At 55.7% G+C, this 27,586-nt stretch overlaps 1 protein-coding gene across 15 annotated transcripts in view; it reads right to left on the bottom strand.

Annotated features, from left to right (window-relative positions):
* Positions 1-944: 944 nt before the first annotated feature.
* Positions 945-27,586, bottom strand: part of AHDC1 (AT-hook DNA binding motif containing 1) — a 69,833-nt gene continuing 43,191 nt past the window's right edge. For 5 of the 15 annotated variants that reach the window (XM_063667180.1, XM_054498681.2, XM_063667205.1 and 2 more), the window contains exons 3-8: positions 25,269-25,446; positions 24,869-25,093; positions 19,641-19,752; positions 19,459-19,496; positions 13,831-18,753; positions 945-1,446 (exon numbers count right to left, since the gene is read on the bottom strand). In XM_063667180.1, coding sequence (XP_063523250.1) covers positions 13,874-18,679 — 4,806 coding nt within the window. In that variant the 5' untranslated portion in view covers positions 18,680-18,753; positions 19,459-19,496; positions 19,641-19,752; positions 24,869-25,093; positions 25,269-25,446 and the 3' untranslated portion in view covers positions 945-1,446; positions 13,831-13,873. Of the gene's footprint in view, positions 1,447-13,830; positions 18,754-19,458; positions 19,497-19,640; positions 19,872-24,868; positions 25,094-25,268; positions 25,447-26,093; positions 26,184-27,586 lie in introns of all 15 variants that reach the window. The other 10 variants (XM_054498645.2, XM_054498690.2, XM_063667231.1 and 7 more) reach the window with 4 other exon arrangements.

Here is a 27,586-nt window from a genome sequence, read left to right as displayed (position 1 = left end):
CTGGGGTGATTGGCCTGGTCATATCCCAGGTTCTGCATAAGCAGATGTGGGTGTGCTGGGGTAAAACGAGGGGCCTGGAAGCAGAGAAGACTGATGACCTGGGGCAAATGGGAGATACACAGACAGGGGGTCTCTCCATTCCTAGTGGGAAAGGGAGGCTCCATGAGGGTTCCTGGACTTAGGACGGAATGAGTATCGCCAAGAGAGATGTCCCTGAACCAGAGTAGAACTGTGAGGCCCAAAGGCCATGAATACACATGACACACAAAGGGACTCGAGGCAGAGACCTGGAACCTTGGATGGAATAAGGGGGTCCAGAAGCAGAAGCCCCATGATGGAGGTTCCTCAGGGAGAGGAAACCCAGCATTTGGGGAGACCTTGGACTTGGGATAGAATATAGGGAGAGTCAGAGGAGACCCAGGACCTAGGACAAAATGGAGGTCCAAGAGGCAGAATCCCTGGACCTGGGACTGAATGCATGATCAAGGGCCAGGATGTCCTCGACAGCAGAGTGGGGAGCTCAGAGGTAGGGGAGACCCAGGGCCTGGAGTGAAATGAGGGGGAACCCAGATGCAAGGGTGACCCAGATCTCAGGCAGAAGGGAGAACTCAGAGGCCAGGAACACATGTAGGTATTTCAACTCCTCTGGAGAACCAGTAGCTGGTGACAAAACCCAGCGGTGTCCCTTCCATTCCCTCCACCCTCACTCCCCCTTTCACAAGACACAAGGTTGGTTTTTTTTTTTTTTTTTTTGCTTTTTTTCATTTCTTTTTAATACAAACTTGGATCTTTGGGTGTGTCCTGCCAACAGAAAACAACAACAACAACAACAGAAGAGAAAACCCAAAAGAGTGAAAAATAAGAAAGAAAAAAAAAGCTCCCGCAAGAGGTTCTTCTCCCTCCCCCCCACCATGCGAATTTGCACACCACGGGACCACAGCAGGTTTACAGAATGCAATATACAATCCACGATTTATAATAAAACAGTATATACAATAAATAGGATATTGTTCATTTTTGTCAAACGACCTGTAGATAAATTTCTCAGTGCATACTTGCAGGGGCTCTGGACACCTCAGGGCCCCGCTCGCAACCTCTTGCACACGCTCGCTCTCTCGCTCTCTTTTTTTTTGTCTTTTTCTAAAACTGTGTTTTGTTTTTAAGTTTTGTACATTTTTAAAAAGTATTTACAATTGCTGGTTTTGTGCAGAAAGGGCTCACCTTCGGCTTCTGCGTGGAGGAGATGGGCAGGAGGGGTGGAGGGAGATGGGTCTGCAGGGGGTGGAGGGAGATGGGCGGGAGGGGGTGGAGGAGATGGGCAGGAGGGGTGGAGGGAGATGGGTCTGCAGGGGGTGTAGGGGGCAGAGTGGGAGGCAGAGGGGCAGGCGCTCCTGCCAGAGGACGATGTGGACGCTGGGAGGGATCTTGGCGTTGGTTTTCTGAAAGCTGCAAAGAAACACAAGAGAAGAGGCAGGAGTGAGCAGCAGGCATTGACTGTGCTCTGAGATCAGGGAAGTGAAGATGGAGACCTCCACCCAGCTCCTCCCAGGATTTGGCGGGGTGCGGGGGAAAGCTAACCATTGTTCTTTCTTACAAAAACTCAGACCTGCCTTCTCTGAGCCCAGTTTCCCCGTCTGTAAAATATGCGTGTCCAAGCCCCAAACCACGGGGTGAAGCAGGTGCTGGGTGAGGAGTTGGGGTTCCAGGCAGTGGAATTTGTTAAGAGCTTGGGCTCTGGAATCAGACACAGCTGAGTTCAAATACCAGTGCCACACTTTAATAGCGCTACGACCTTGGGCATGTTGTTGAACTTCTGTGAGCCTCCGTTTGCTCATCTGTGAAAAGAAGATAACTGAACTACCCCATTGGTTTGTTGGGAGGATTCAGCGGTATAGGACAGATGAAGCCTGGTCCTTAAGTGCGTAATAAATTATACTGATTATTATTCATTATTATTTTTCTGGGGCAGTTGGGCTCTCCAAACGTGCCTCCTCGTGTCATGATGAGTTTAGTAATTCCTCCATCTTAGGCTGTTCTGAGGAATGACATCATGGGGAGGGCAGGGCCTCAGCACACAGCACAGGTGTGAACAACTGCTTTTATTTCTTCTAAATCCAATCCTCTTTTTACCAATGCCATTCTGTTCCTTAGAGAGGTGAGGTGAGGAGGAAGTCTTTCTCAGTGAAAGAACAGAGAAACTGCCCAACACAATGCCATCTGTGTTTGGCTTAACCCTGCCTTCCTGAAGCTCAGACACTCCCAAGTTCCCAGTTCCTCCCATCGCCAGACACTCGAGATTGGAAGTACCCCTTTTTCCCAGACAGTTCTCATTATGCTTGCAGGGCCCTGGGGATCTGACTTCCCTACCCAGACCCCCAGCTTGGCTAGACCCCCTGGATTCACAGCTCTGCTAGGGTGAGTGAGAAGGTCCCCTGAAGGACAGGGCCGGGCTCAGGACTTCCTAAGAGCTCCAGTCATTAGCCTCGTCCTTTCAGACTTCTGTCCTCCTCTCAGAGCCCCGAGACACACATCTCCCACCCTCAGTGTGCGACCATCTCCATCTGAATTAAGGGGCGAGGTGAGGATGCTGAAACGGCCTCCTCAGGTTCCTTAGGAGCCCATCCGTCCTCCCCCACACCAGCAGGAATCAGGCGGCGGCAGAAAGCCTCTCCTCCCTTGTACTTTCTTGGCTTCCCTTTCTACCAGAGCCACATTTAAATTCTGCTCAGCCTCGGCTGCTGTCTGCTGGGCAGTCAGCCCCGGGGACGACTTTTGTCCTGAGGCTGGACTTGCCAGGACTCCCCCCAAGGTCCAGGGGAACCAGGTGGGCTCCTGCAGAGGCAGGGCAGCACCTCATCCTGGTGGATCAGACCAGGTGGCAGGCAGAGGCATAGGAGAGAAGAGCTGCATCTTTGTTAAGCTGTCAGGTCGCCTGCAGTTGCAGGAGGATGGAATACTAGCCGTAGGGGCGAGCGGTGTGCCTGGGAGGGTGACAGCTGTGCTGCAATGGGGTGATAGGTAGAAAAGCAGCTCTTGGGGCAGGGGCTGCTGCTGGGATGAATGCAAGCTCTCCACAGTCAGGCGGTAAACAGGCTGCAGAGACAAGAGGGGTGTCTATTAGGGAGCAGAACGATTTTATCTGGGGTAACTGCTTAAGCCAGAGGGCTGGGAGCATCTATCCAGAGGACTGCTCTATTGCAGTTGAAGAACAGTTGCCAAGCTAAAGAACCTCTGTTGGGGTGTTGGGGGTGACAAGGGAAGGGGACTTTAGGATGGGCTGCTCCAAACCACTGGCAAACTGATATTGTCCAACACCAGCCTCCCCTGCTCCCTCCAAGGGCCCCGGGGCAGGCTGGGAGCCTCTGCACAAATCCCTGCACCCCCACCCCCACCCCCGGCCCTTAGCCACTGCCAGTGACCCTCTCTAAGCCAGGTCTCCATGGTGATCTCAGCCCAGCAGGCAGCTCCTGCCAGAACCATTCCCGCGGTGCCTGCGGCCAGGCAGCAGGAGGCTTTCTCACCCTCTGCTAAGCCGCCCATCGCGTCTCACCTTCCTCCTCCCACTACCTCCCCAGCTTTCAGGACTTGGCCAGCCAGAGACTTTGGCAGAATCTTCGGGATGGGAGGGAGCGGGGGAGGGGGGAAATCAAAGCCCAAAAGCCCCAGGGTTCTCATGGAGGTTGGGGAGAATGCTGTGGCTGTGTGGAACCCTGATCTCACCAGGTTCAGCTCTCCACAAAGCAGGACCAGACACTAATGTGCCAGGCAGCCCAGTGCTAGGCACTGGGGACAAAGCAGAGACCAAGACCGATCTGCTTCCTGTCCTTGAGAGGCTCACAGATAGAGGGGAAAGCAAAGCAGACCCTAAACCAGGTAATTACCATGCAGGGAGACGGGGGCTGTGCCACAGAAGGTCCTGGGGAGGCAGCTAACCTGGTCGTGGCAGGAGAGACTGTGGCTCTTCAACCACTGCTGAACACTGCCCAGTACATGCTGGGGCCGAGATGTACGCTGACTGAATGACAGAGCAGGGACTGACCTGAGTCTGGTCAGCATGTCAAGGTCCAGCTCCGGCCTTGCACACCTTCAGAACACCTCCTTAGACCACCCTGTTACCATAGCTACGATACCCTTGTCATCCCAACCTGGCTCCTCCAGGGCAGGAACCTATATGTGGTACTGCTGCACACCCAGCGCTAGCACGCACCGGCCCCCAGCACACCAACCACTGTTCTGCAGACTTCACCTTTTAGTGCCTCCGTGACACACAACTGCAGAGCCACATTCCTCTGAGTCCTCATGCTCTGCTGGTTTCACCATCTGAGGTGCCAGGGCATTAAGTGGTCTTTGCCTGTCAGAGAGGAACTGGCTCTGGCAGCGGTGAGGGACAGCTGAGCAGAGATTCAAAGTGCTGCAGAGCACATATAAATCAGGTTGTCCAGAGAGGGCTGCTCTCCTCCAAAAAGGAATATATATTTGTGCTTTCATTTAAGTGAACAGCAAACATGTATTCATGCCCACTGGCTGCCAGGGCATGAGTTAAGGTCTAACCTCTACTCTCTAGTCTCTACTCTCTTGAAAGGGTCCAATGTCAAACAAGGCAGTAGAGCAGAGCAGAAGGCAAAAAGAGTGCATGAGTCTCTTATACCTGTAATCCCAGCACTTTGGGAGGCCGAGGTGAGCAGATCTCTTGAGGTCAGGAGTTCAAGACCAGTCTGGCCAACATGGTGAAACCCCATCTCTACAAAAAGTACAAAAACTAGCCAAGTGTGGTAGCACACACCCTGTAATCCCAGCTACTCGGGAGGCCGAGGCATGAGAATTGCTTGAACCCAGGAAGCAGAGGTTGCAGTGAGCTGAGATCGTGCCACTCCACTCCAGCCTGGGTGACAGCGCAAGACTGTCTCAAAAAAAAAAAACAACAGAAAAGAAAAAGTGCATTAGAATTTGAGAGACTGATTTCCTGTGTGACCAGAGTAAGTCCCTTCCCTCTCTGGGCTTCAGTTTTTGTTTTTGTTTTTGTTTTTTTTGAGACAGGTTCTCACTCTATCACCCAGGCTAGAGTGCAGTGGCACAATCACGGCTCACTGCAACCTCCACCTTCCAGGCCCATGAGATCCTCCCATCTCAGCCCCTTGAGTAGCTGGTACTACAGGCGCACATCACCACACCTGGCTAATTATTTTATTTTTTGTAGAGACAAGGTTTCATCATGTTGCCCAGGCTAGACTCGACCTCCTGAACTCAAGCAAACCACCTGCCTTGGCCTCCCAAAGTGCTGGGATTACAGGTGTGAGCCACCGTGGCGGCCTGAGTTTCTATTCTATAAAATAAGGGAGTTGAACAGGTGATGGGAGAGATCTTCTGGCACTGGGATGGTGCCCCAAAGACAAAGGGGGTCACAGGCAAACCACAGAGGCCCAAAGCCTGATCCATCCCTGTAACATTTTTAGGCAGCCAGGCCTGTGAGTCACCTCCATGTGGAGAGGACACTGCTTCCTGGGGGCTCAGCCCACAACTGGTATGCAGAAGTACCGCTGGACCTGGAATTCACTGAATTATCGATGAGGTTCCCAATCAGGGATGAGGAGGCTGTGTGTTTGTGTCTCCCTCTACTCCAGAGCAGCTTTTTTTTTTTTTTTTTTTTTGGAGACAGGTTCTCACTCTGTCACCCAGGCTGCAGTGCAGTGTCATGATCGTTGGTCACCGCAGCCTCAAACTCCTGGGCTCAAGCGATCCTCCCACCTCAGCCTCCTGAGTAGCTGGGACTACATGTGCATGCTACCACATCTGTCTAGTTTGTATTTTTGTAGAGATGGGGTCTTACTATGTTGCCCAGGCTGGTCTCAAACTCCTGGGCTCAAGCGATCTTCCCACCTCGGCACCCCAAAGTGCTGGATTGCAGGCGTGGTGAGCCACCATGCTAGGCCTGGAGAATTTTTTTTTTCTTTTTCTTTTTTTTTTTTTTTTTGAGATGGAGTCTTGCTCTGTTGCCCAGGCTGGAGTACAGTGGTGCGATCTTGGCTTACTGCAACCTCTGCCTACTGGGTTCAAGCAATTTTCCTGCCTCAGCCTCCCGAGTAGCTGGGATTACAGGTACGCACCACCATGCCCGGCTAATTTTTGTATTTTTAGTAGAGACAGGGTTTCACCATGTTGGTCAGGCTGGTCTCGAACTCCTGACCTCGTGATCCACCCACCTCGGCCTCCCAAAGTGCTGGGATTACAGGTGTGAGCCACCGCACCCGGCCTGAGAATTTTTTCAAATGTGAGTCCACTGCTGACCAGAGGTGCTCCTTAAACTCTAGCTCTGCCAGCCATTCCCTCCTTAAGGTTCTTCCCGTCTCCCCCGCTGTGGGGCAGTAGGACCAAATGGGGTTCCCCAGCCTTGTGTGACCCTGTGTCTCTACCACCTCTCAGAGCCTCACATTCCTTACCTGTCCTGGGAGGAGGCTAGCCTCACCTCCTCCATCTCTCTCTCTCTCTCTCTCCCCTCCCACCACCCTCCGGCTGGAGATGCCATATGTAAAGACAGGCGTTCCTGATGGGTTTGTGTCAGACACGCAACTGAAGGGGAGGCTGAGGAAAGATCAAGAACCATGGAACCAGGTGATCCCCAAGGGCCCTTCCTGGCTCTACCTTCTGTGCTTCAATGACCAGGTGGCTCTGAGTCCTCAGGCGAGGACCTTTCCCTCTTTGTAAACTGGACGGATTGTGCTTGGAGAGGTCCACAGGCCCGGTGAGCTCTGAGAATTTGAACTGGTTTATTTACACACCCTGTCCCTGCCCTTCTATTAGGAGCACTTCCTGATGACAGGGTGAAATTGTCCCATCCCGTTCCCCAGGGCTTAACCTTTCCTCTTAGAATTCTCCCTATTCTACATGCTTTTCTTCAACTCAAGTTTAAAAAAAAAAAAAACAAAAAAAAACCTGAAATGTCCCAGGCATGATGAGACACTTGGTGGGGGAGGGGAGGACGGTGCCCAGAGATGAGTAATTGCCCTAAAGGAGTTGATGTCGTGGCAAGGAGGGCATTCCCAGGAAGGGCTGTCACGGATGCAGAAAGGGTGAGAGATTAATTGGGCCTGAGAAGGACCCTGGAATGCTTCTTGGAGGAAGTGATGTCTAAGTGAAAGATAGGAACTGACAGGTGGGAGATGGGGTAGGAAAGTGCCACCCAGGCCAGGAACAGCAAAAGCACGGGGCACCTTTGGGAGCCAGCCCTCCCAGAGCTCCCTCCTGTTTCCACACATGCTCCTGGCTGTTAAGGGAGGGTGTGTGTGAGGAAGATTGGGGCTGAAAAAAAGGTTGGGTGCCAGGACGGAAGCCTGGAATACCTTGAATACCATGCTGGGAAGCTGGGCCTTGATTTTATAGGCAAGGAAGGAGGCTGGAGAGGGAAGGAAGCAATCAGAAGGTGTAGAGCAATGGAGTCACAGGAGCAGATGTGTTTTAATCAATTCATCCAATAAATATTTTAGGGACTCCAGACACTGTGTATCTAAAAATGCTAAAAAAAAAAAACAAAAACAAAAACAAAAAACCCAAGCACTTTGGTGGTCATAATGGGGAGAATGAACTGGGGGGCTGGGGGTGGGGTGCGTGCCTGGAGCAGGGAGGGAGTTGGGCCAGAAACCTAGGTGGCTGAGCTAGAGCTAAAGCCTCTGAAGTCTCAAATTTGTCAAGACCCATTTCCTGCCTCCAGAAATCTCCTGCTGTCTGCCCTGCTCACAACGGTTTTAGAGAGTGGTCCCTGATCCTTCTCATGGGAGTGTCCCAGGCTCTGTTCTAGAGAGTGATGCTCATGTGGAGGATTTTTTTTTAAAATTTTTTATTTTTTTTGAGATGGAGTCTTGCTCTGTCACCCAGGCTGGAGTGCAGTGGTGCGATCATAGTTCACTGCAACCTCCGGCTCCCGGGTTCAAGCAATTCTCCTGCCTCAGCCTCCCATGTAGCTGGGACTACAGGCACACACCACCACAACTGGCTAACTTTTGTGTTTTTAGTAGAGACGGGGTTTCACCATGTTGGCCAGGCTGGTCTCAAACTCCTGGCCTCAAGTGATCTGCCCACCTCGGCCTCCGAAAGTGCTGGAATTACAGGCATCAGCCACTGTGCCCGGCCCATGTGGAGGTTTTTTTTTTTTTTTTGTTTGTTTGTTTTTTTTTTTAGACAGAGTTTTTGCTCATCACCCAGGCTGGAGTGCAGTGGTGTGATACTGGCTCACTGCAACCTCCGCCTCCTGGGATCAAGCAGCTCTCCTGCCTCAGCTTCCCGAGTAGCTGGCACTATAGGCACCTGCCATCATGCCCGGCTAATTTTCGTATTTTTAGTAGAGACGGGGTTTTGCCACGTTAGCCAGGCTGGTCTCGAACTCCCGACCTCAGGTGATCCTCCTCCCTCGGCCTCCCAAAGTGCTGGGATTACAGGCGTGAGCCACCGCGCCTGGCAAGGAGGTTTTAAACAAACACCTGTAAAAGGCTGCAAGCCCTGTGGGGGCAGGGCACTGTGTGTCTTGCTCAGTGATACCCGCAGCACTGGATACAATGCCTGGCCCCAAGCAGGTCACTAGCTCATGTGTGTGAACACAGAATTCATCTACTTCCCCCAGCCTTCCAGCACAAACGCAGTGCACTATGGCAGCAAAAGTTATGCTGACAAAGACGGCACAACTGCCAGGGGAAAAATCATGACATATTACAGTCACAAGAAAATATTTTTCATATTTGCAGTGGGGGAAAGGATTGGTGTGCATAACTGTGATGACAGCGTTTCTAGCTGAGCCGGGTCATTTTGTCCTTCGGTCCTCCAGGGAGGACTCGGCCCAATTGCTAAAGCAAAGAACTAGGTGCTATCACAAAGCTTCCCCCAAGGCCCCAAATCCACACTAGAATACAAGCTCCTTCCTAGGAGGGGCACAGGCGAGGGAGGGCCGGCTCTGTGGTCCTGCGTGAAGGTACAAGAGGCGAGGGTTGGAGGGGTGTGACTCACACAGGCTGGCCAGAGGCCCCGGAGTTCAGCCTCTGCGGGGTATTTACCTACCCATCACCAGCCACTGACTACGTGCTCACTGTGTACCAGGGACCTGGCCAAGGGCTTCACGTGTAATCTCATTTAATTCTCACAAGAGACACAGAGAGGTGACGTGACTCATCAGGTGACATGACTCACCAGGTCACCTAGCTGGTAAGGGATGGAACTGGGTTGTGCATAGAGGCCTATCTGTGTCCACAGGCAGGCTCCCAGCCACCACCCTCCAGTTCCGTGGCCCTGCTCTGGGACGTGGGAAGATAAGAAAGAAGGAGGGTGAGTCGGTATGATCATGGAGAGGTTACATTTTCAGGAAATGAGGGCTCGGAACAAGGCCTGGCCTAAACATGGCTGCAGGAGTGGCAAGAGATAGGATCAGAGGGAGGATGGCCTCAGAGAGTGTGGGGAAGAACTTGTGCCAGAAGAGTCAGGGCAGGACTGGCTGGGCCCTGACGTAAGGCCTCTTGCTCAGAGTCACAGGCAAGATCAAGTGACCTCTCGAGGTTTCAAGACACGAAGAGACAAAGCCCAGAGCAGCTGCGGCCTGGCCCAGGCCCGGGCATGCCTGCTGACCCCAGCTGGATGGTGGCCTTGGAAACTGCTTCCTGCTTCGGTCAGGCCCCAGCCGGTGTTAACCTTGGAGGACCTGTGACATTTCTCTTGGCCTCAGGTCAGGCCTGAGAGAGAGCAGGGAGGGGAGAGTGACTCAAGATTCCTGAACACCTTGGAGGGCCCTTCGTACCCTCCCACCCCTGTCCCCAGGGTCTGATAGGGTCGATCTTTAGCCCACCGGGCCCAACGTGGAGCCAGTCTGTCTGGCTGTACTTTCCATCTAGAGGCCCAGAGAAGATGTCTGCACAGGGCCAAGGCCCCCTCCTTGCTTGACCCGTTCTGTTCCCTGTCCCATCAGGCACAGCTCTGAGATCAGTCGGGCCCCACATTCCCCATTCTGTCTCCTCTGAGTTTTTATCTTCTAATCCACATTGGGATGTGACCTGCCTTTGCCCACAGCTCCCTCTGCCCAGAATGCCCTTCCCCCGGTCTCCATGTGTCCAAACCTTGCCTATTCTTGAAGGTTGAGCTCCAGTGCAGCTTCTTCCACAGAACCTCAAAATCCATTTAAGATGTCAGACCCAGCAAGAGTTGTGGGGATTGGGCTGGGCGCGGTGGCTCACACCTGTAATCCCAGCACTTTGGGAGGCCGAGGCAGGTGGATCACAAGGTCAGGAGTTCGAGAACAGCCTGACCAATGTGGTGAAACCCCGTCTCTACTAAAAATACAAAAAAATTAGCTGGGCACGGTGGTGCGCCCCTGTAATCCCAGCTACAGGAGGCTGAGGCAGGAGAATCGCCTGAACCCAGGAGGCAGAGGCTGCAGTGAGCCGAGATCGTGCCACTGCATTCCAGCCTGGGCGACACAGTGAGACTCCATCTCAAAAAAAACAAACAAACAAAAAAAAAGTGTAGGGATTGTCCAATCCAACCTATCCTTTTGCAGATGGGGAATCAGGCATGGGGAGACGAGAGGCAGCCATATGGCAGAGCACCCAGGCTCAGGAGGGACAGTACTGGGTTCTAATCCTGGCTCCACTATTTGCTAATGGATCCCCTGGGCAAGGTTCGGAGCTGCACCCATTTCCTCAACTCTAATGTGGGATAGGGCGGGAGGCAGGGGGTTGTGGTGGGGAGACACATCCCACCTCATAGTCTGCTGTGAAGGGTCAGTGAGGCAGCGTTACATAAAGGTCCCAGCACAAATGTCCCTTTTTTCATCAAGGGGGCAGAGGGCTGACTTCTGACCACAACACCCAGCTGTCCAGCAAATCTTTGTTTCTCACTGCCTCTGGGCACCTGCCACTCTCTACCAGCTGTTTTCAGGTTCTTTGTGTATTTGTTTTAGTTTCCTGGGGTGGAGGCTGAACTGGAGGACAGGGGTCATGTCTGCTTTGTCTCCCCAGTACCCAGCACTGGATGGACACACAGGGGCTCAAGTTGGGAAACTAAGCTCAACTGCTGCTTCTCCAGTGCCTGGCGTCAAAACTGCTCACTGCTATTGGTGAATGAGCGTGTCCTTGTCCTCTCTGCTTAAGCCCTCTGTTGAGAGTGGCAACTCCCTCTATGAACTCTTTTTCCTTGCCACTCTCCTCTGTATCTCCAACTCTTTCTCATTCCCGTGGTGATTTTGATCATCCCCTGGCACTGGGGGGTTGCCCTAGAGCCTATGGGTCATCTTAGATAGCGAGAGGGGGCAGCCCTCCCACCACCTGGCCTGGGCCATCATCGCTGCGTGTGTGGACTACTGCAGCTGGTCTCCCTGCTTCAACACTAGCCCTGCTCCACGGTGGCCTGGGGAATTCCGGCAGGGAACTCTTCAGTGGATCCCCATGTGTCTGGGAATGAAATTCAGACTCCTTCTAATGCCCCGTGTGATCTGGCCTCGCCTGCCTCATCCCCTCACTTAGCTTTACTGCCTTCCCATAGGCAGTTTCTCAAAGCTGAGCCCCTTCCGGCCTCTAGGCTTTCCACACTGCTGTTCCCTCTGCCCAGAATGTTCTTCCCCCTCCCTGCCAGCTGTCCAGCCCCATCATTCCTCAGGCCTCAGCTTCAAGGTCCGGTCAGCACGCTGTGTGCGCTCACAAGCTTCTAGCTTTTTTCTTTTGTACGGTGCTTCCTATAGCTGGAATCATCACATGCTTAATGCCACTGTTTGCTGTCTTTCCCTCTAAATGGGAAGCCCCCTGAAGACCAGTACCTCATTTGTGGTGTTCACTGTGGTGCCCCCAATGCCTGGCTTCTAGTGGGTGCTGGACAGATGTCTCTAGAACAATGGAATGCATTGGTTTGAGGACAGCACAGTTAACTCCCAGCCCTGAGTGGGGAGCAGGGCCAGAATGTGGGGTTGGATGGCATCCCAGTTCCTCCTGCGTTCAGGCCTCACTGGGTGGTTCCATTATGTATTTCACTGAGCTGTGACCTGCCCAAACACCCAGCCCCCACACCCGTCCATTTTCCCATCCAGAGCCTGGGAGGAACGGTTTTTGGATTATTTCACATTTCTGGATTATCCATGAGACATCTCCCCGCCAGTGAGAAGGATCAAGAGTTTGACATTTTAAACCCTAAGCAGCTTCTCCCTGGCCTGCTTCAGATCTGAGGCTCTGCTGCTTGCATGGGGAATGGAAGGCCATTTTAATCTTGGCCTGGCTTCATTAGGAAGGAAAAGATGCTGCCAAAAAAAAAAAAAAAAAGTTTGCTTCATTGTCTCTGCCATGCAGAGCTGCGAGAGCCTAAGGGATTATCAAAGTAAATTTCCTGGAAAAGATGGGGAAACTGAGGCCCAGAGAGGGGCAAAAGCATTATCAAAGTAAATTTCCTTGAAAAGATGGGGAAACTGAGGCCCAGAGAGGGGTAAAAGCTTGGTCGAGGGCATGTGGCAAGTTGGTGGCCAATCTGGGAATGGTCCTCCCGGAGGCCTCCTGACTCCTGCATGCTGCCGTTTGTCACCTTCAGGCACCAGGGGAGCTGGGGGCTGGCAGAGAGGGGGCAACAAGTTTCCACTGACATGACTTCAGGACCCTGAGTCACTCTGGCCTTGAATGGCCTCCCAGAGCACGGATGGGACTTTCCAGGAGCCCAGCTACTCCTCCAGGAAGAGAAACTCCCAGGAAGCTTCAGTGGCAGCAGAGGTGAAGGGTGAGGGACGCAGGCATGCCCCCAGCCTGCCCCACCACCAACCACCACATCTGGGCCAATTTTGTGACAGATCTGTTGTCCAAAAGTGGGGCCAGTGGCGGCTGTATTTCTGGAGCAGGCTGTTCTTCAAGAAGATGGCTCCTTCAACTTTGTTCCCTTTGATCATTTTGGGGGCATTTTCTGTCTTTTATTTTCCCTTTTTAAAACACCAAATCTTGAGAATACTAAAACTGACTCCAACTAATGAGATCACAGTACCTGATAAAAACAGTGTCAAAACATTTAACACTCTTTAACTGAACTCTCAGAAAAGCCTTTGGCTTCAGGAAAGGGACTGGCTTTTCTAGGGTCAAAATACCTTTGCCTGAAGATAGCCTCACTGTTGCAGGGACAGTGGGACCCCAGCACCCCTTCTCCACTTCTGGGTCCCTACCCCACATGCTCCTGGCCACACCTAGCCTATCTCAGACCAAAGATGTTGGAAAATAGCCTTTGGGGGTACCTTGGGAGGCCAAGAGAGGACATTTTGGGCCATTCTGTGAAGCCCTTGCAGAGTGTGTGACCACGCCATACTGGCCACTCTTGGCCTGGCCCTCACCAGGCTGCCTCTTAGAATCAGTGAAGCTCCCAGGGAAATGGGGGTGCCGGCAGGGCTGGTCCTCTGGATAGGCCCTGGGTAGACGACCGTCCAACCTGCTTCTCCCTTCACCTGTCTCACACAGGGCGATACAAATGCCCACCCTTATCAGCGTATTTCCTGGGAAAGACTCACTTCCTGCCCAAGACATAGCATGAACAAAGAATTGAAAGCTTAATGAACCAAACTACAGGGCCCCATCCAGTGTATAGTCCTCTGGCCATTTCAATTCACAAGACCCCCTGAACGTTCAAGCCCCCTGCTGAGTTCCCAGCCCAAGCACCCCATCTCCTCCTGAGACTGTCCGCAACAGCGAATCCTGAATCCCTACACCCTGCTCTCAGTCCCCAGCCTTGCCCTTAAATCCTGCATTTGCTTCCTGCACTCCATACCTCTGTCCTCGCCTAAGCTCTGATGTCCTCTTCCCACCCCCAGGCCTCTGCCCACCGCGCCCACATCCCCAGACTCACCCAGGAACAAAACCTCGCGGTCCAGTCGGCACTTCAGTTGGCACTACAGGGACGTGACGGTGAATGTGTCCTCGGGGTGAGGTTCCGCCATGGGCCCCAGGAAGCCGCTCTTGGGGCCCCCACCCAGGCCAGGATGCGCCTGGGGCATAAAGCCTGGGTACCTGTAGGCGGTGTCCTGCAGGGGCAGCAGCGAGTCCCTCGGCACAGGGGACAGGGTCAAGTCACTAAGGAGTGGGCAGCCATAGCCAGCAGCGGCTGCAGCAGGGCCCCGGGGTGGGCCAGGGGGCCGGGCCATTTCCAGTGGCTCCTTGTCGGCCTTGGGCGTGGCTGGTGGGCTAGCCAGGTGAGGGGCACTGAGGCACGCGGCCTCCGTCCTGCCCAGGAAGTCAGCCAGCAGCCCTGTACCCACCTTGCCTTCATAGGGCGGGCTGCGGGCAGCTGAGCCTGGAGGGTACCAATATGCTGTGCCCTTGCAGCTGGGGGAATCATAGTGGGGCTGGCCCAGCGGCAGGTCCCGGCAGCTCAGGTGGGCCTGGGCTGCAGCTGCGTGGCCCAGGCTGGCCCCCTGGAGCCCATGCTTGAGGGGCTCGCAGGCAGCCAGCTTTGTGGGCGGTGGCCGCAGCTCTTCCTTGAAGCCCAGTGTAGGTGAGCAGGTGGGCGAGTATGCCTTCTGCAGGCCAGCGTCAAACACCGTGGGCGGGTGGGCCAGCGGTGGGAAATGCTTGCCATCAAGCTCGGGAGCACCCAGGCTGGGCGAGTCGCAGTGGAAGCCTTGGCCAAAGGTGCCGTCGGAAGGCGTGGACGGGTTCATGGAGTAGGGTCCTATGAAGTCACAGGGGTCTCGCTCTCCCACGCCGAAGGCCCTCGACTGTGAGGGCAGTGGTGACATGCTGCTGTCCCCGCTATAGTAGTCCAGGCCGAGGTCAGGACTGTCCTGGAACAGTGGGTTGACCGGCTGTGGCTTGGGGATGAACTTGGCTTTGGCCGCTGCGCCACCCCGCTCCTTCTTGGCTGAGCAGGCCCCACCGCCCCGTCCACCTCGCGGCTGCCGGGGCCCGGTGCTCCGTTTGGATGGGTAGCCTGAGGCAGCGGCAGAGGCGGATGTCGGGAAGCCCAGATGTGAGGCCTCGAACAGGTCCACCTTCTTCCGCCGTCCACGGCCCGGCTTGGAGCTACTCTGAAAGAGGACACTCTGGTTCCAGTTGTAGCCGGGGGCAGATGATGCCTCGTTCCAGTCCATCATCAGTTTCTCCAGGCTGGACAGGCTCGACTGGCCCTCACTACTTGAGGCCTCGCTGTTGGCACGCCGAAACCCCCCGCCACCGACCGGCTGATTGAACTGGGTGCTGTCGGAGGATGACTCGGAGAACGTCTCCGACACAGCCGTCTGCTGCTTCACCTTCTGCGGTGTGTAGTTGGAGATGTCCAGGATCACGTTGGGCTCGCTGACGTGGCAGTCAAAACTGGGATTGTAGAGCTGACTAAAGGCCTCTGAGGCCCAGTCCAGGCCTCCATAGCCCTGCCGGAAAGGCCACTGAGAAGCCCCCGCAAACTGCCGACAGTTCTCGGGCGAGGGCTGGAAGGAGGAGGAGGAGGAGGAGGCGGCAGAGGCTGCAGAGGTGGCAGAGGCTGTGGTGCCCTTGGGCACCATGTAGCCACCGGGGGAGACTGTGCTGGCCCGGCTGTCACAGCGCAGGGGCGTGGGGGCTGAACCAGAGAAGGGGGCCCCCTCAGAGCTGTTGAAGAAGGAGGCCTTGCTTGGTGGCAGGCAGGGGCCCCCGGTAGGCGGTGGGGCATAGCCGGCGCTGTGGGCGCTGCTGGGTGAGGCAGGGAGGCTGTTGCCGCTGCCATAGGCGAAGCTGCAGTCCTTGCTGTTAGCGCAGTCCTGGCCTGTAAAGGGCTTAGTTGGGGCAAATACGCTTTGTCCAGCCCCATAGCCGCCATACTGGGGCAGGTAGGTGTTGGCAGGCGGGTGGGTGGTAGGTGAGCGGGCCACGGCTGAGGGTGGGGGAGCCAGCTTGGGGAAGGTCTCGGCTGCCCGGCAGTCTGAAGTGGCTGGAGTTAGCCCATAGCTTGCTGCCCGTCCTGGTGGGAAGGTCTGGCGCGCAGACAGGACAGGCTGGAAGGAGGGGTCCGCCCCAGCCCCGCCGCTACCCACTGCCACGGGGCTGGCCTTGGCTCCCCGGCTAGGGAAGGTGGCCAGGCCCCGCTGGGCAGGCAGGGCGCTGGTGGGTGGCCCTGCATAGGTGCCCGATGCCTTCCGGGACTCTGGGCGAGAGGCTGAGAGGGCAAAGTCCAAGAGATCGGAGGAGTCATCCGAATCGAGCAGCGAGCGAAAGTAGCCGGTGAAGAGGTTTTGGCGCTCCTGGCTGAGCTCGGTCTGGCCTGAGGGTGCGCCCGTGCTGTAGTAGCTGCCACGGCCTGAGGCTCCACTCTCCAGCCCAGTGGAGGCAAAGGCCCGGGCCTCGGTCCCCTGAAACCCACAGTTTCGGCCAGCTTGCCCACCTGGGTGCCCATGGTGAGGGGCCCAGACACCACCCTTATCCCCGGCCCACTCAGCGCCTGCCTCCCCAAAGCCTGGGCCACTGGGCACCTGCTCTGGGAACAGAGTCCCATTCTTCCGGGACCGTCTCTTGCGCTTTGGCTTCCCAGTCACAGCGTCTACCTCCCCCCGGCCCCGTTTGCGTGGGTGCCCCAACTCGGTAAGGCCAGGGCCCCCGACCCCAGCGGCTGCCACAGCCACCACCTTCTTTTTCTTGCCAATGCCCTCAAAGAAGTCACTGAAGGAGCATCGGGCTGACTTGGCCGCATGGCCCCCACCCCGGCCACCAAAACCGCCTGCTTTGCCCCCACGCCGCCGGAAGCCCTGCACACGATGCAGGAAGTGGGAGATGCTCTGGGTGTCGGGGGCCTGGTGCACCGACTCTGGCTCACTGGGTGTCCAGCAGCGGGGCGGTGAGCACCGTCCAGCGCACTGGCTCTGGCGGTTCAGGAAGGCCAGCTTGGCCAGGACGTCTGAGTACTCGGCCTTGCTGTCGTTGGCGTCTGCTGCATAGGATGGCTGGGGAGATGCCAGCTTCTGCTTCCGCCGCCGTCGTTTCTTCACCTCTGGCATGGCCATGGTGGCCGCTGCCACAGTGGCTGCCTCGGCCGCCACCACAGCTGGCTCCTTGGGCTTGCCGGGACCCAGCAGCAGGTTCTTAGGAGGGCGGCCGCGCTTACGCTTGAGAATAATGGGCATCTCACCGGGTGGGAAGACCACTACCACGTTCCGCCCGTTGTTCTTCATCTTCAGCAGCGGGGTGGGCTCAGCCGACACGCGCAGGCCCAGCTCCTTGCCCTCCACGCTCAGGCTGCTGCTCAAGGAAGACACTTTGTATGTGGTCTTGTTCCGCCGCCCCAGCGATACGGGGATCTTGGCCATCTTCACCACCATGCGCCGCACGCCCCGGCACTTGCCTTTGCGGGTAGAGACCACTGGGGTCTGGGAAGATTCCGGCTTCAACTCTGGGACTGAGACCGGGCCTGGGCCTGGCAGGGCAGGGGGTGGAGGAGGCGGTGGGGGTTCGGCCAGGGCGGCCACCAGCCCCGTGGGCATAGGCAGGGGTAGTAGGCGGCCCTCGGGTCCGGCGTCTGCCTTGCGCCCCCGTCCGGCTTTCCGCCGGCGACACAGGATCTTTGGCCTATCAGTGCGCCGCAAGGCGTACTTGGGGTGACCCTCAGGCCCGGGGGGGCCGTGCGGTGAGCACAAGTCCAGGCGCAAGGGCTCGGCCAGTGGGCAGTGCCCCAGGGGCTGCTGGGGCTCCAGACGGCGACCTGGGACGTCAAGCAGCTTGGGCAGGGGGTCGAGTGCCTGGGGGTCAAGCAGCTGCGACTCCAAGGAGTCAGGCAGGGTGTCCAGGGCCTGGAGAGCCAGGCCCGGCAGCCCCAGAGGATCAGCAAGAGGTTGCAGGGGTGGCAGCTCCAGAGCTTCCCCGAGCGGCTCTAGTGCCTGCGGGTCCAGGAAGCGGGGCTGGGGGTCCAGGAGCTGAGGCTCCGGCTCGGGCGATGGTGGCTCGAGGGCCTGGGCCTCTAGCAGCTGGGCCTCTGGGCAAGTGAGGGAGGCCAGCTCACTAAGGATGTCAGCGTCAGCAAGTTCTGAGTAATCAGTGCTGTCTGGCTCAGGCTCTGGGGGCAGACCCGTGGCCGCAGCCGTGGCTCCAGGACTATGGCCTTGGCCAGGCTGGGGACTGTCCCTAGGCTCAGGCTCAGGCTCGTAGAGGGGGTGGCTGGGCCGCTCCGACTTGGCGTGTGGGGTGGCCCGCTCCTCAGGGCTACGGATGCTGTTGGCCAAACTGGGTGAGGAGAAGAAGCTGTATTGTAGGTCGCCGGGTGGCGGTGCAGGCGGGCGGCTCAGTCGGAGCCCGCCACAGTCCAGGTGTACACCACTGTGCTGCAGGTCCTGGGAGAGGCGTGTCAGGTCCTTCATGATGTCAATCAGCTGCACCACTGGTCGCAGGTTCACCCGCCCGTTGTCCCAGCAGCGTCGGGAGCTGCTGCTGTCTCCGGCCGGTGTGGGGCAGCGGGCCTGTGAGACAGGACGGGCTGCCCGTGGGGGCAGCGGGTCGTCCCCCTTGGCAAGCACTGGTGGGCGCCGGGTGCTGGGGTCCCGGCGTGGGGGTGGGCGTGGGTTCTCGGAGAAGGCGTGGGTGGAGAAGGCCTTGTCGGGTGGGCTGGCAGGGGGCCGGGTGGGAAGCAGGGGCCGGGGGGTGGGGGGGCCGCCGGGGTAGTACTTGGGTTCCCGGAGGTAGTCAGGAGAGCTGCACACGGCACTGGAAGTCACCACCAGGCCCTGGGGCTTCACACGCATCCTGACCTTGTCCTCCGCAGGCCGCCGGGCGGGGCCGGGGCTGACATGAGGGTGCGAGAAGCCGGGACCAGGACCTGCCAGGCAGGAAGAGCAGGAGGGCCCTTATTGAACACCTACATCCTCATCAGCTTCCCATATCCTCGATGAGCTCTTGGACCCCTCCCTCCTGAGGTCTCATCTCCTTACCAAGCTCCCCTCCCCACCCCAAGCCCAATCCCCTTGCTGACTCCCAGCTTTTCTCAAACCACCATGTCTATAGTGAGCCCCTCATGGGCCTAGTTTCACTTTTTTTTTTTTTTTTTTTGAAAGAGAGTCTCACTCTGTCGCCCAGGCTAGAGTGAAGCAGCGTGATCTCAGCTCACTGCAACCTCCGCCTCCTAGTGCAAGCGATTCTCAGGTGTCAGCCTCCCAAGTACCTGGGATTACAGGCATGCGCCACCATGCCTGGCTCATTTTTGTATTTTAGTAGAGACGGGGTTTCACCAAGTTGGCCAGGCTGGTCTCGAGCTCCTGACCTCAGATGATCCACCTGCCTCGGCCTCCCAAAGTACTGGGATTACAGGCGTGAGCCACCACGCCCGGCCCAGTTTCACTTATTGACAGCTCATCCCCTTTGGGAATCTGGCTATGCACTCAGGAAGAACAGGACCCCTGCCTTTGAGAGGGAAGCACATCAGCAGGGTGATCAAACTTAAGGAGAAGACCAGGAAGTTCTAACAAGGGCACGGCCTCCCTCCTTCTTACCCCCAAAGGGCTCCAGAAGAACCCCCACCACTCACCCTCGGCTCTGCCGCCTGGGCTGTCACACTGGAGATCTCTGTGGGCAACAAGACGGGCAATAGATCTGAATTCCCCAAATGGTCTGGTGGCCACAGCTCAACCCCTGCCCAACGGCCTGGCCTCCTCCAGGTACCACCCCCGGCTCCCTCAGCGCTCTGTCCAGCGCAGACACCCGGCTGACCTGGAAGAGAGAGGGCCCCCGTGCCTGGGGGCTCTGCCAGTCGCTGGCTGTCAGCTGGGGGTGCTGTGGAGCAACTTCGGCCTGAGCCCAGGCCTCGGGGCGTGGACAGCGCCTGGAAAGGACCATCGCAGCTCAGGTTTAGTGAGCACCTACTGCGCGCCAGGTACTGGGCTGGAAGCTGTCCAGGCATCGTTTCATTTAATTCTTCATACCAATCCTGTGAGGTAGGGGCTATTAATAACCCCATTTTGCAGATGAAGAAATGGAGGCTCAGAGATAAAAGTAACATCATTCATTCATACACTCATTAGTTATAAACTACCTACTTTGGACAAGGACTGGACAGACAGACACTGATCAGATCATTATAAATGACTTAATTACTAGTGGGATAAGAGCTGCAAAGAAAAAGTAAAGATGCCTGAGGTCAGAGCAATCACACCGGGAGTCAACAATAAAAGCCCATAGTCTGGGGACATTTTCTGTTGCCAAACACTGGGCCAAGCACTTTATATAGATTATCTCATCAAATTCCCCAGACAAACATGAGATCAATAGGATTATCCTCCCCAGTCTTACAGAAACTATCCCCTGGAAGATGGTAAACACCATAAAAGCAAGGATATCTGTCCTATTCACCACTATATGTATTTCCCAACACTCAGAACAGCACATGGCCTACAGCAGCGTTTAAAAAAAACAGCTGTTTGGCCAGGCGCAGGGGCTCACACCTGTAATCCCAGCACTTTGGGAGGCTGAGGCAGGAGGATCGCTTGAGTCCAGGAGTTCGAGACCAGCTTGTGTAACATAGCGTGACCCCGTCCCTACAAACATTTAAAAATTAGCTGGGCATGGTGGTGCACACCTGTAGTCCCAGCTACTCAAGAGGCTGAGGTGGGAGGATCACTTGAGCCCAGGAGGTTGAGGCTGGCTGCTCTGAGCTATGATTGTGCCATTGTTCTCCAGCCTGGGCAGCAGAGTGAGATCCTTTCTCCAAAACATTAAATTAAAAAAGTTTGTTGAATGAATGAAAACACACAAATGAGGTACGCAGAGCAATCAACTCTGCCTTTTCCCTTGAGGCTCTTTCTTCTTCTCCAGACCCAAGAAGGATGCTGAGGGAGGGACCTAAGAATGTGAAAAGGGACATTCTCTGGTCCTTCTTCCACCTTCATCAGAAAAACTGCTGCTCCATCCTACCTCTGGCCTTGTCCTGGTCCCTGCTACATCCTCTCAGAGCCCTATGTATTTCACCTTCATAGTATTTATCGCAACTATAATCAATTACTTGTGTGACTGGCTGTTTAGTGTGTCCCCCACAAGAGTGTGGGCTCCTCAGGAGCAGGGATCACGTCTGTCTTGTTTATCGCTGTATTGCCTGACCCTAGGGCCTGGGCTATGAATGCTACATAAATATTTACCGACTGACTCCCTGAGCTGGTCAGGGCAGAGCTGGGATTTAGATCCAGGCATGTCTGACTCCCAAAGAAGCCTGAGGACTCAGGGCCATGGCTGATCCCAGGAGCCAGGATCTCAGGGAGCAGGGAGCTGAATGGACCCCAACACTGTGAGGGTCTTAAAGACTGACCTTGGCCACTGCCTAATGTTTGGCTCTGATCTAGTACTGGATCCCTGGGACCTGTGTGCCACAGACCCATGTAGATTCTCCCCACCTACCAGCGCTGTCACCCCACAGGAAGACTGCAGAGCTGACTTGGGGACAGGATAAAGTAGAAAGAGACACTTCTCTGCTCCCCTTTGGGGGATGGCGATTTGCAATCTACAAAGCACCTACACATCTATGACCCACTGAATTCTCACAGCAGCCTGGGAGGCATGATTTATTATCCCCATGTTACAGGGGAAACTGGCTCAAGAGTGGATGTGTAACTTGCCTGAAGTCACATAGCTGCTAAGTGGCAGGATTTCTAATTCTGCCTTAAGTCCAAAGCCTCCTTCCACTCCCAGCTCCTGTAACAATCCTTCAGCCACTTCTGAAAATGCTCCTTCTAGCGCCGTGGTCTAATTTAAGGCTGGGAGGAACCTTAAAATTATCTAACCCATTGGCTTCCAAAGCCTGGGCCTGGGGGAGCTGTGTAACATTCCAGATACCCAGGCCCTAGTCCAGGGGAATGTGACTCATAGATGTGAAGGGACATCTGGGAATCTGTATTTTTAACCAGCTACCCCAGTGGGGACACTTTCTAGCCATCTCATGTCCCTCCCATTTTACAGATGAGGAAACTGAGACCTGAAGAGGGAAAGAGACTTTGTCCGAGGACACAAAATGGCACAGGAAGGGGCCCTTTGGTTGCCCACCCAGGTGGAACATCCCTGTATCCACTGTTCCTTCTCTCTCCGCAGGTTCCAGGACTCAGCTGCTCCTCGTTGTCCCACCTACTGGTCCCACCTACTTTGCTCTCTCCCAGGCCCGGCTGTGGACCTGGCCCCTCCCAGGTCAGGATCTCTCTAGTCCAAGAACTTGGAGCACTGTTGCCCTCACAGGGAGGACAGTGGGTGACACCCTCACAAACGAGAAAAGGGTATCAGACTCTGGAACCTCCAAGTCCAATTTCCAACAGTGTGGTTGTGCCGTGGCTCCTGGCACCCACTTGGAGATGCCCACCAGAAGCCCCCTCCTTTCCTCCCTTACTGAGGGTCAAGCTAGCCGAGCCTTCCCCGCTCTGGAGACCTCCCAGCTGGGGCCTGAGGGTGTGATCTTGGCAGAAGAGAAAAACCTCCTCTCCGGTGGTGGCTTCTGTTCAACCCACCCGTGAAGACCTCTGGGCACGTCCTCCTGCCAGGCCTCCTGAGGCTGGCCACTGCTGTCTTTTGCAGCCTCCAGGATCTGAGGGAAGCAGCTGGCTCCCCTCCTCACCACACCCCGGCGGCCATTCTCTTGGACCCCTCCCAAGGGTACCACCTAGCCCTGGTCTGTGGACAAAGTCAAAGGGGTACTTCTGTCTGCCTGTCTGCTGTTGGGTCAGTGTGTCTGAGCTTGCCCATAGGGACACCAGCCGGTTGGGAGGGGGCTGGGGGCCCCAACCTGCTGTGCACAGTGCCGGGAAGCGCCAGCCCACATCCTTGAGTCCCCAGCCCCACCCTCCTCAGCTGTGGCTGTGACCACCCCACCCCTTCCCCAGCCCTCCTTCCCCTCCCCCACCCACTGCCTCCCCAGGGGAGCCAGGCTGCCAGCCCCAGCTCTCACTTCCGGCCTCATGACCCTCTCTCCAGCTTGCACACTCCTCCTCCCCCACCATTTCCCTCCCAGCCTGGTTTGAAGGCCCTGGGATGTCCTCAAATGGAAAACACTGCATCAAAGGGGCCATTACTGCTGCTCTGAGACCTTCCCATCACCTCCCTTTTCCTCCAGGGGCCTTATCTCTCAGGATCTGCCCCTCGGGGACTAGTCATCACCTCTCTCCACCTCCTTCCCTTCAGCCACCTACCTGCCCACACAGTAACACCTGAAGATCTTTCAACCTGATCCCAGGCACAATATCATAATACAAATAACAATGATGGCAATAATAATGGCAGCTGTCACTCATTTGGCATCATTTAAATAGAGGCACAGAGAGGTTAAGTTATGCCCTTAAGGACAAACAGCCATCTCATTCAATTAAGCTGGTGTCTGAATTTAGGTTGGGCTTCTGCAAATCAAACTTCTTTGGTGTCCAGAGATTCAGCCCCCTCCCTTGCAGCCTCCTACAACGGTCCTAGTCCCAACCATCAGTTCTAATTTTTGACTTCTAATCTATCCTCCTCTCAGCTTCTAGTCACCACCTCCCACCAACAGCCATCCAACTAGATGCACTACTCTCCCTCGCCACTAGGTGTCCCCTTGGAGCCACTGATGCCCCCAAGGGGAGCTGGCCCTGCCCCGCCCCCTGGGGCCATCAGGGCCCCCCCACAGCACAGCACAGCACAGCACTGCACACCCCACCCCACCCTACCCTCAGCCACACAGAGCTCCTTTGTGCAACCCTCGCCCACCCTCTTCCTCCCTGGAGCGGGGCACCTGGCAAGCAGGTCTGCCCCAGAACCGCCCCCTGCCAGCCCCCTGCCCTGGGTGCCAGGTGTGCGGGCGCCACCGCCAGCTCTGGCTGGACCCGAGGGTCACCCTGCCGGCGGCCCTCCCTTCCTCCCTCCGAGGTCACCCAGGGACTAAGCTTCCCGCCCTGCTCCGCCCCCCTCCCCTCCTGCCCTTGGCCCTTCCAGACTCCCGTCCTTGTCTTTCCTTCTGTCTCCCGGAGGACTCCCCTCCTCCAGCCCCACTAGGCCCTCCCTGCAGCCTCTCACCCCCGCCCACCTCCTTCCCCAGAGAGCTCCTTGTTCCACGCCCCCCCCTCCCCGCCCAGGTCTGAAGAACTCCTCCTCCTGGAAAGTTGCTGCTGGAAAGGAAGTGACTTCAGCGATTTGGCCACAAGGCTGGGCACTGCTTAGCCCAGCTCAGCTCAAGGCTTGCCCAACCCACCTCCAAAGCACAAATGGAGCCACATGTGCACATCACTCCCACTGTGCACCCAGAACCCTGAGCACACACTTAGCCAGTGTACACACAGATCCCCGTGTGCACACACCATACCATCGCAGCGTATTCAGATCTTGTCTATACACACATCTCTCCAGTGTACACTAGCACCCTTGCACACACGCCATCCAGTGTGGCACACACAGTATCCCCACACCTGCCCAGTACACACCCAGAATCCTGCATATTCATACTTCCGTGTACCACATACACAGCCCTTGAACACTCCCCAGCCCAGTCCACTTACAGAACTCTTGTATATTACCCCATGTGCATGGAAGGACAGAGCCCTCCACACACACCTACTTGCACACAAGCTTGAGTGCCCTGTACATTTATATTCGGATATACACAGCCTCGCATCCTCCCACAGCTGTACCTCCCCACCCTTACAATCCCAGGAGACTCCACCCCCAGACCTCAGGCCCCAGGAATGCTCCTTTGGAAGTTGGGTGGGGTCCCCAGGCAGGCTCAGCTCTAGGGAGCTTCCTGGAGCCGCAGGCTTCATGTGTCAGTTCAGGGAGTTGCCTCTGCAAGGCAGGGCAGCTTCACCTGGCTCTGCAGCTCCTGAGCCTGGGTGGGCTAACCTGGGCCAGGAGTAGGGAGGTGGGTCCTGCCACTGCCCCCGCCCCCTCCCTGTCCTGCAAGGGCACCTTAGCATACCTGGGCTACCCAGGCCCTCCCAGCACCTCACCTTGGCCTCCCAGTTCTCTGCTTCCACAGACTCCGGTAGAGAGGTGTCCTGGGGGGTCAGCAGCTGCACACATCAGGCACTCTGGTTTCCACCTCTGCCCTGAGTCCTGGTCATTGTCACAACCCCTTTCTCCTCCCAGTTCTCTCAGGTCATCAAGGCGCAGGGAAGAGTCCTCAGGCTAGGAGGTAGGACTCACTGTATATCCATGAGCCTCAGTTCCCCTTTCTGGATAATGGGGAGTTTGAGTAAATGTTGGGTTAATATGTTTTGATTCTGTAAAGAAGCTCTTTTTGACCTAAGCTGGGAGGGGATCCCTGTTGGGACTGGGAGGCAAGTTCCCCTGATCCCCACTTCCTGGGGGTGGCCCAGGCCCAAGCCTGACTTCCCTGCACACTGTTACCTGAGCAGGCTGCGCAGATAGGCCGGGCTCAGCACGAAAGGCCTGTCTTCATCAGCATCTCCAGGGTGGTCTCTGCAACAGCCTGAGCGTCGCCCCGCACTTGGGGCCCTCTGCACACGCTCAGCTGGGTGGGCTCTGGGGTCCAGGCCGATGGGTTGACAATCAGGCAAGCTCCCATCTGTGGAAGCAAACATAGCACCACAGAGATGAGCATGGACACAGGGTAAGCCAGCCAGACAGCAGGGTGCAGAGGGACACTGAGCCAGGAAGCTCTCCTACATGGAGTCCCATCCACCTCCAACCTCATCCCATTATCCCACCAGGGAACTGTGAGACTCTTCTCTTTTTTTGAAAAAAAAAAAAAAAAAAAAAAAAAAAAAGAGAGAGAGAGAGAGAGAGAGACAGGGAGAGAGAGAGAGAGAGAGAGACAGGGCCTCATCTTGTTTTGTGGCCCAGGTTGGAGTGCAGTGACATGATCATAGCTCACCGCCACCTTGAATTTCTGGGCTCAAGTGATCCTCCCACCTCAGCCTCCCGAGTAGCTGGGGCTACAGGTGTACACCACCATGCCTGGCTTTTTTTTTTTTTTTTAATTTTTTGTAGGGACAGGGTCTCACCATCTTGCCCAGGCTGGTCTCGAACTCCTGGGCTCAAGCAATCCTCCAGCCTCAGCCTCCCAAAGTGCTGGGATTGCAGGTGTGAGCCACTGCGCCAGCCAAACCCGTTTCTTGAAACCCCAGGCTCCTACTGAGAAGCAATGTTTTTGCACATCTATGGACACACATGCATATACATGCACATATACTATAGTGGAAGGAACCTGACCTTTGGGAGTCAGACAGTCCTTGGCTCAACCTTCATAACTGTGTGACTCTGGGCAAGTCAGTTAACTTTTCTGGCTCTCAGTTTTCTCATCTATAAAATGGGATAAGTGAGATCTTATGAATGGGGAGGAACATCTGGGGAAACTATAATGCAAAGAAGTTATTGACAATGCAGGTGTGAGAGGTGCTGTTCAGAGTGATGGTGGATGCGAATTTCCACAAGGGTGTATATGCAGCTGGCGTTTACTTATCTCCATCAGTAACTAGTTATGTCTCTTGTTTTCTTTAATAACCATGGCCCTCCTCACCACCCCCCTGCTTCCTGCCCATTTGTCTGCCTCCTCGAGGTCTGTACTGGAGCCCAGAGGGGGTCTGGGAACCAGGCCTCACGGACTGCTTACAGGTTCTGGTTGCCTGGGAATTTGTATGTGTGTGATCGAGATTCTGCCTGTGCAAATGCATATCTGTCAAGGCTCAGCTGTCTGGGTAAATATACCTGTATGTGGGTTCCTGGGTCTATTTAGCCTGTTCGTGTGCTTCTCTGTATTTCTGTATGTCCGTGTGGGTACATGTGGGCTTAAGCGTGTCCATGTGTGGGATCACGCGTTTGCTCAGTTGTGGCTGCTGTGGTCAGCTGTGTGTGTGTATGTGTGAGGCCAGCTCAAGTGTGTGCCTGGATTTGGTGTCTTCAGTCATACATATGGGTATGTGCACTTTTCACGTTTCTTTCTATTCGTTTGTGTGTGTGTGTGTGTGTGTGTGTGTGTCTAGCTAAGCCTGTTTGTGTGTGAGGACACAGGGGCGCATGTGTGCCTGTGTGTAGCCAGGTGAGCCCAGCTGTGGCTGGGTGTGAGCATGCCTGGGTGTGCACACACTCTGCCTGGCTCTCTGCATCTCGCTGTGTCAGGAGCCAAACCGGCTCCTGCCTGTCTCAGAGCTCTCTGGATGTGTGTTTGGCGGGGGGTGGGGGCGTGTGGCTGATCCTCTGCTGTCCCTGCAGGTTTCCAGTCTCGAGGCCTGTGACTGCAGGCACTGGTGTCACCATGGATCAGTGTTGCCTCCCTCCCACCTCTGCCTTTCTCTGGGTTTTCAGGGTCATGGTGCGGCAGTGTGACTGGCCACAGTGTCCCTGTGGGTCTTTTTCACCATGGGTCAGTATGTGTGTGTCCATGCATGTGTGGATTTGTGTGACCTTATTGTGTGTCTGTGTACCATGGCGTGTCTCTGTGTATGTCAGTGGGTCCTTGTGCTATGTCATTGTATGTTTGTGCCAGTATGGCCGTGTGTCAGCGTCAACATGTGTGAGCAGGTCTGTGTGCCATAGTGTCTCAGCACAACGGTGCCCCAGTGTTTGTGTAGTACCTTTGTGAAGGGCTCAGTGTGTGAGTGCGTGTGCGCATGCATGTGAGACACCCTTTGTGAGACGGTGTGTGTATGTCTGTGTCACTGTGTTTGTGTGTGCCTGCTTCTCTTTTCCCTCCCTCTCCCTCCCTT

The sequence above is a fragment of the Pongo pygmaeus genome, chromosome 1 (genome assembly GCF_028885625.2).
Source record: "Pongo pygmaeus isolate AG05252 chromosome 1, NHGRI_mPonPyg2-v2.0_pri, whole genome shotgun sequence".
NCBI lineage: Eukaryota > Metazoa > Chordata > Mammalia > Primates > Hominidae > Pongo > Pongo pygmaeus.
This window is presented reverse-complemented; position numbering and strand designations above follow the sequence as displayed.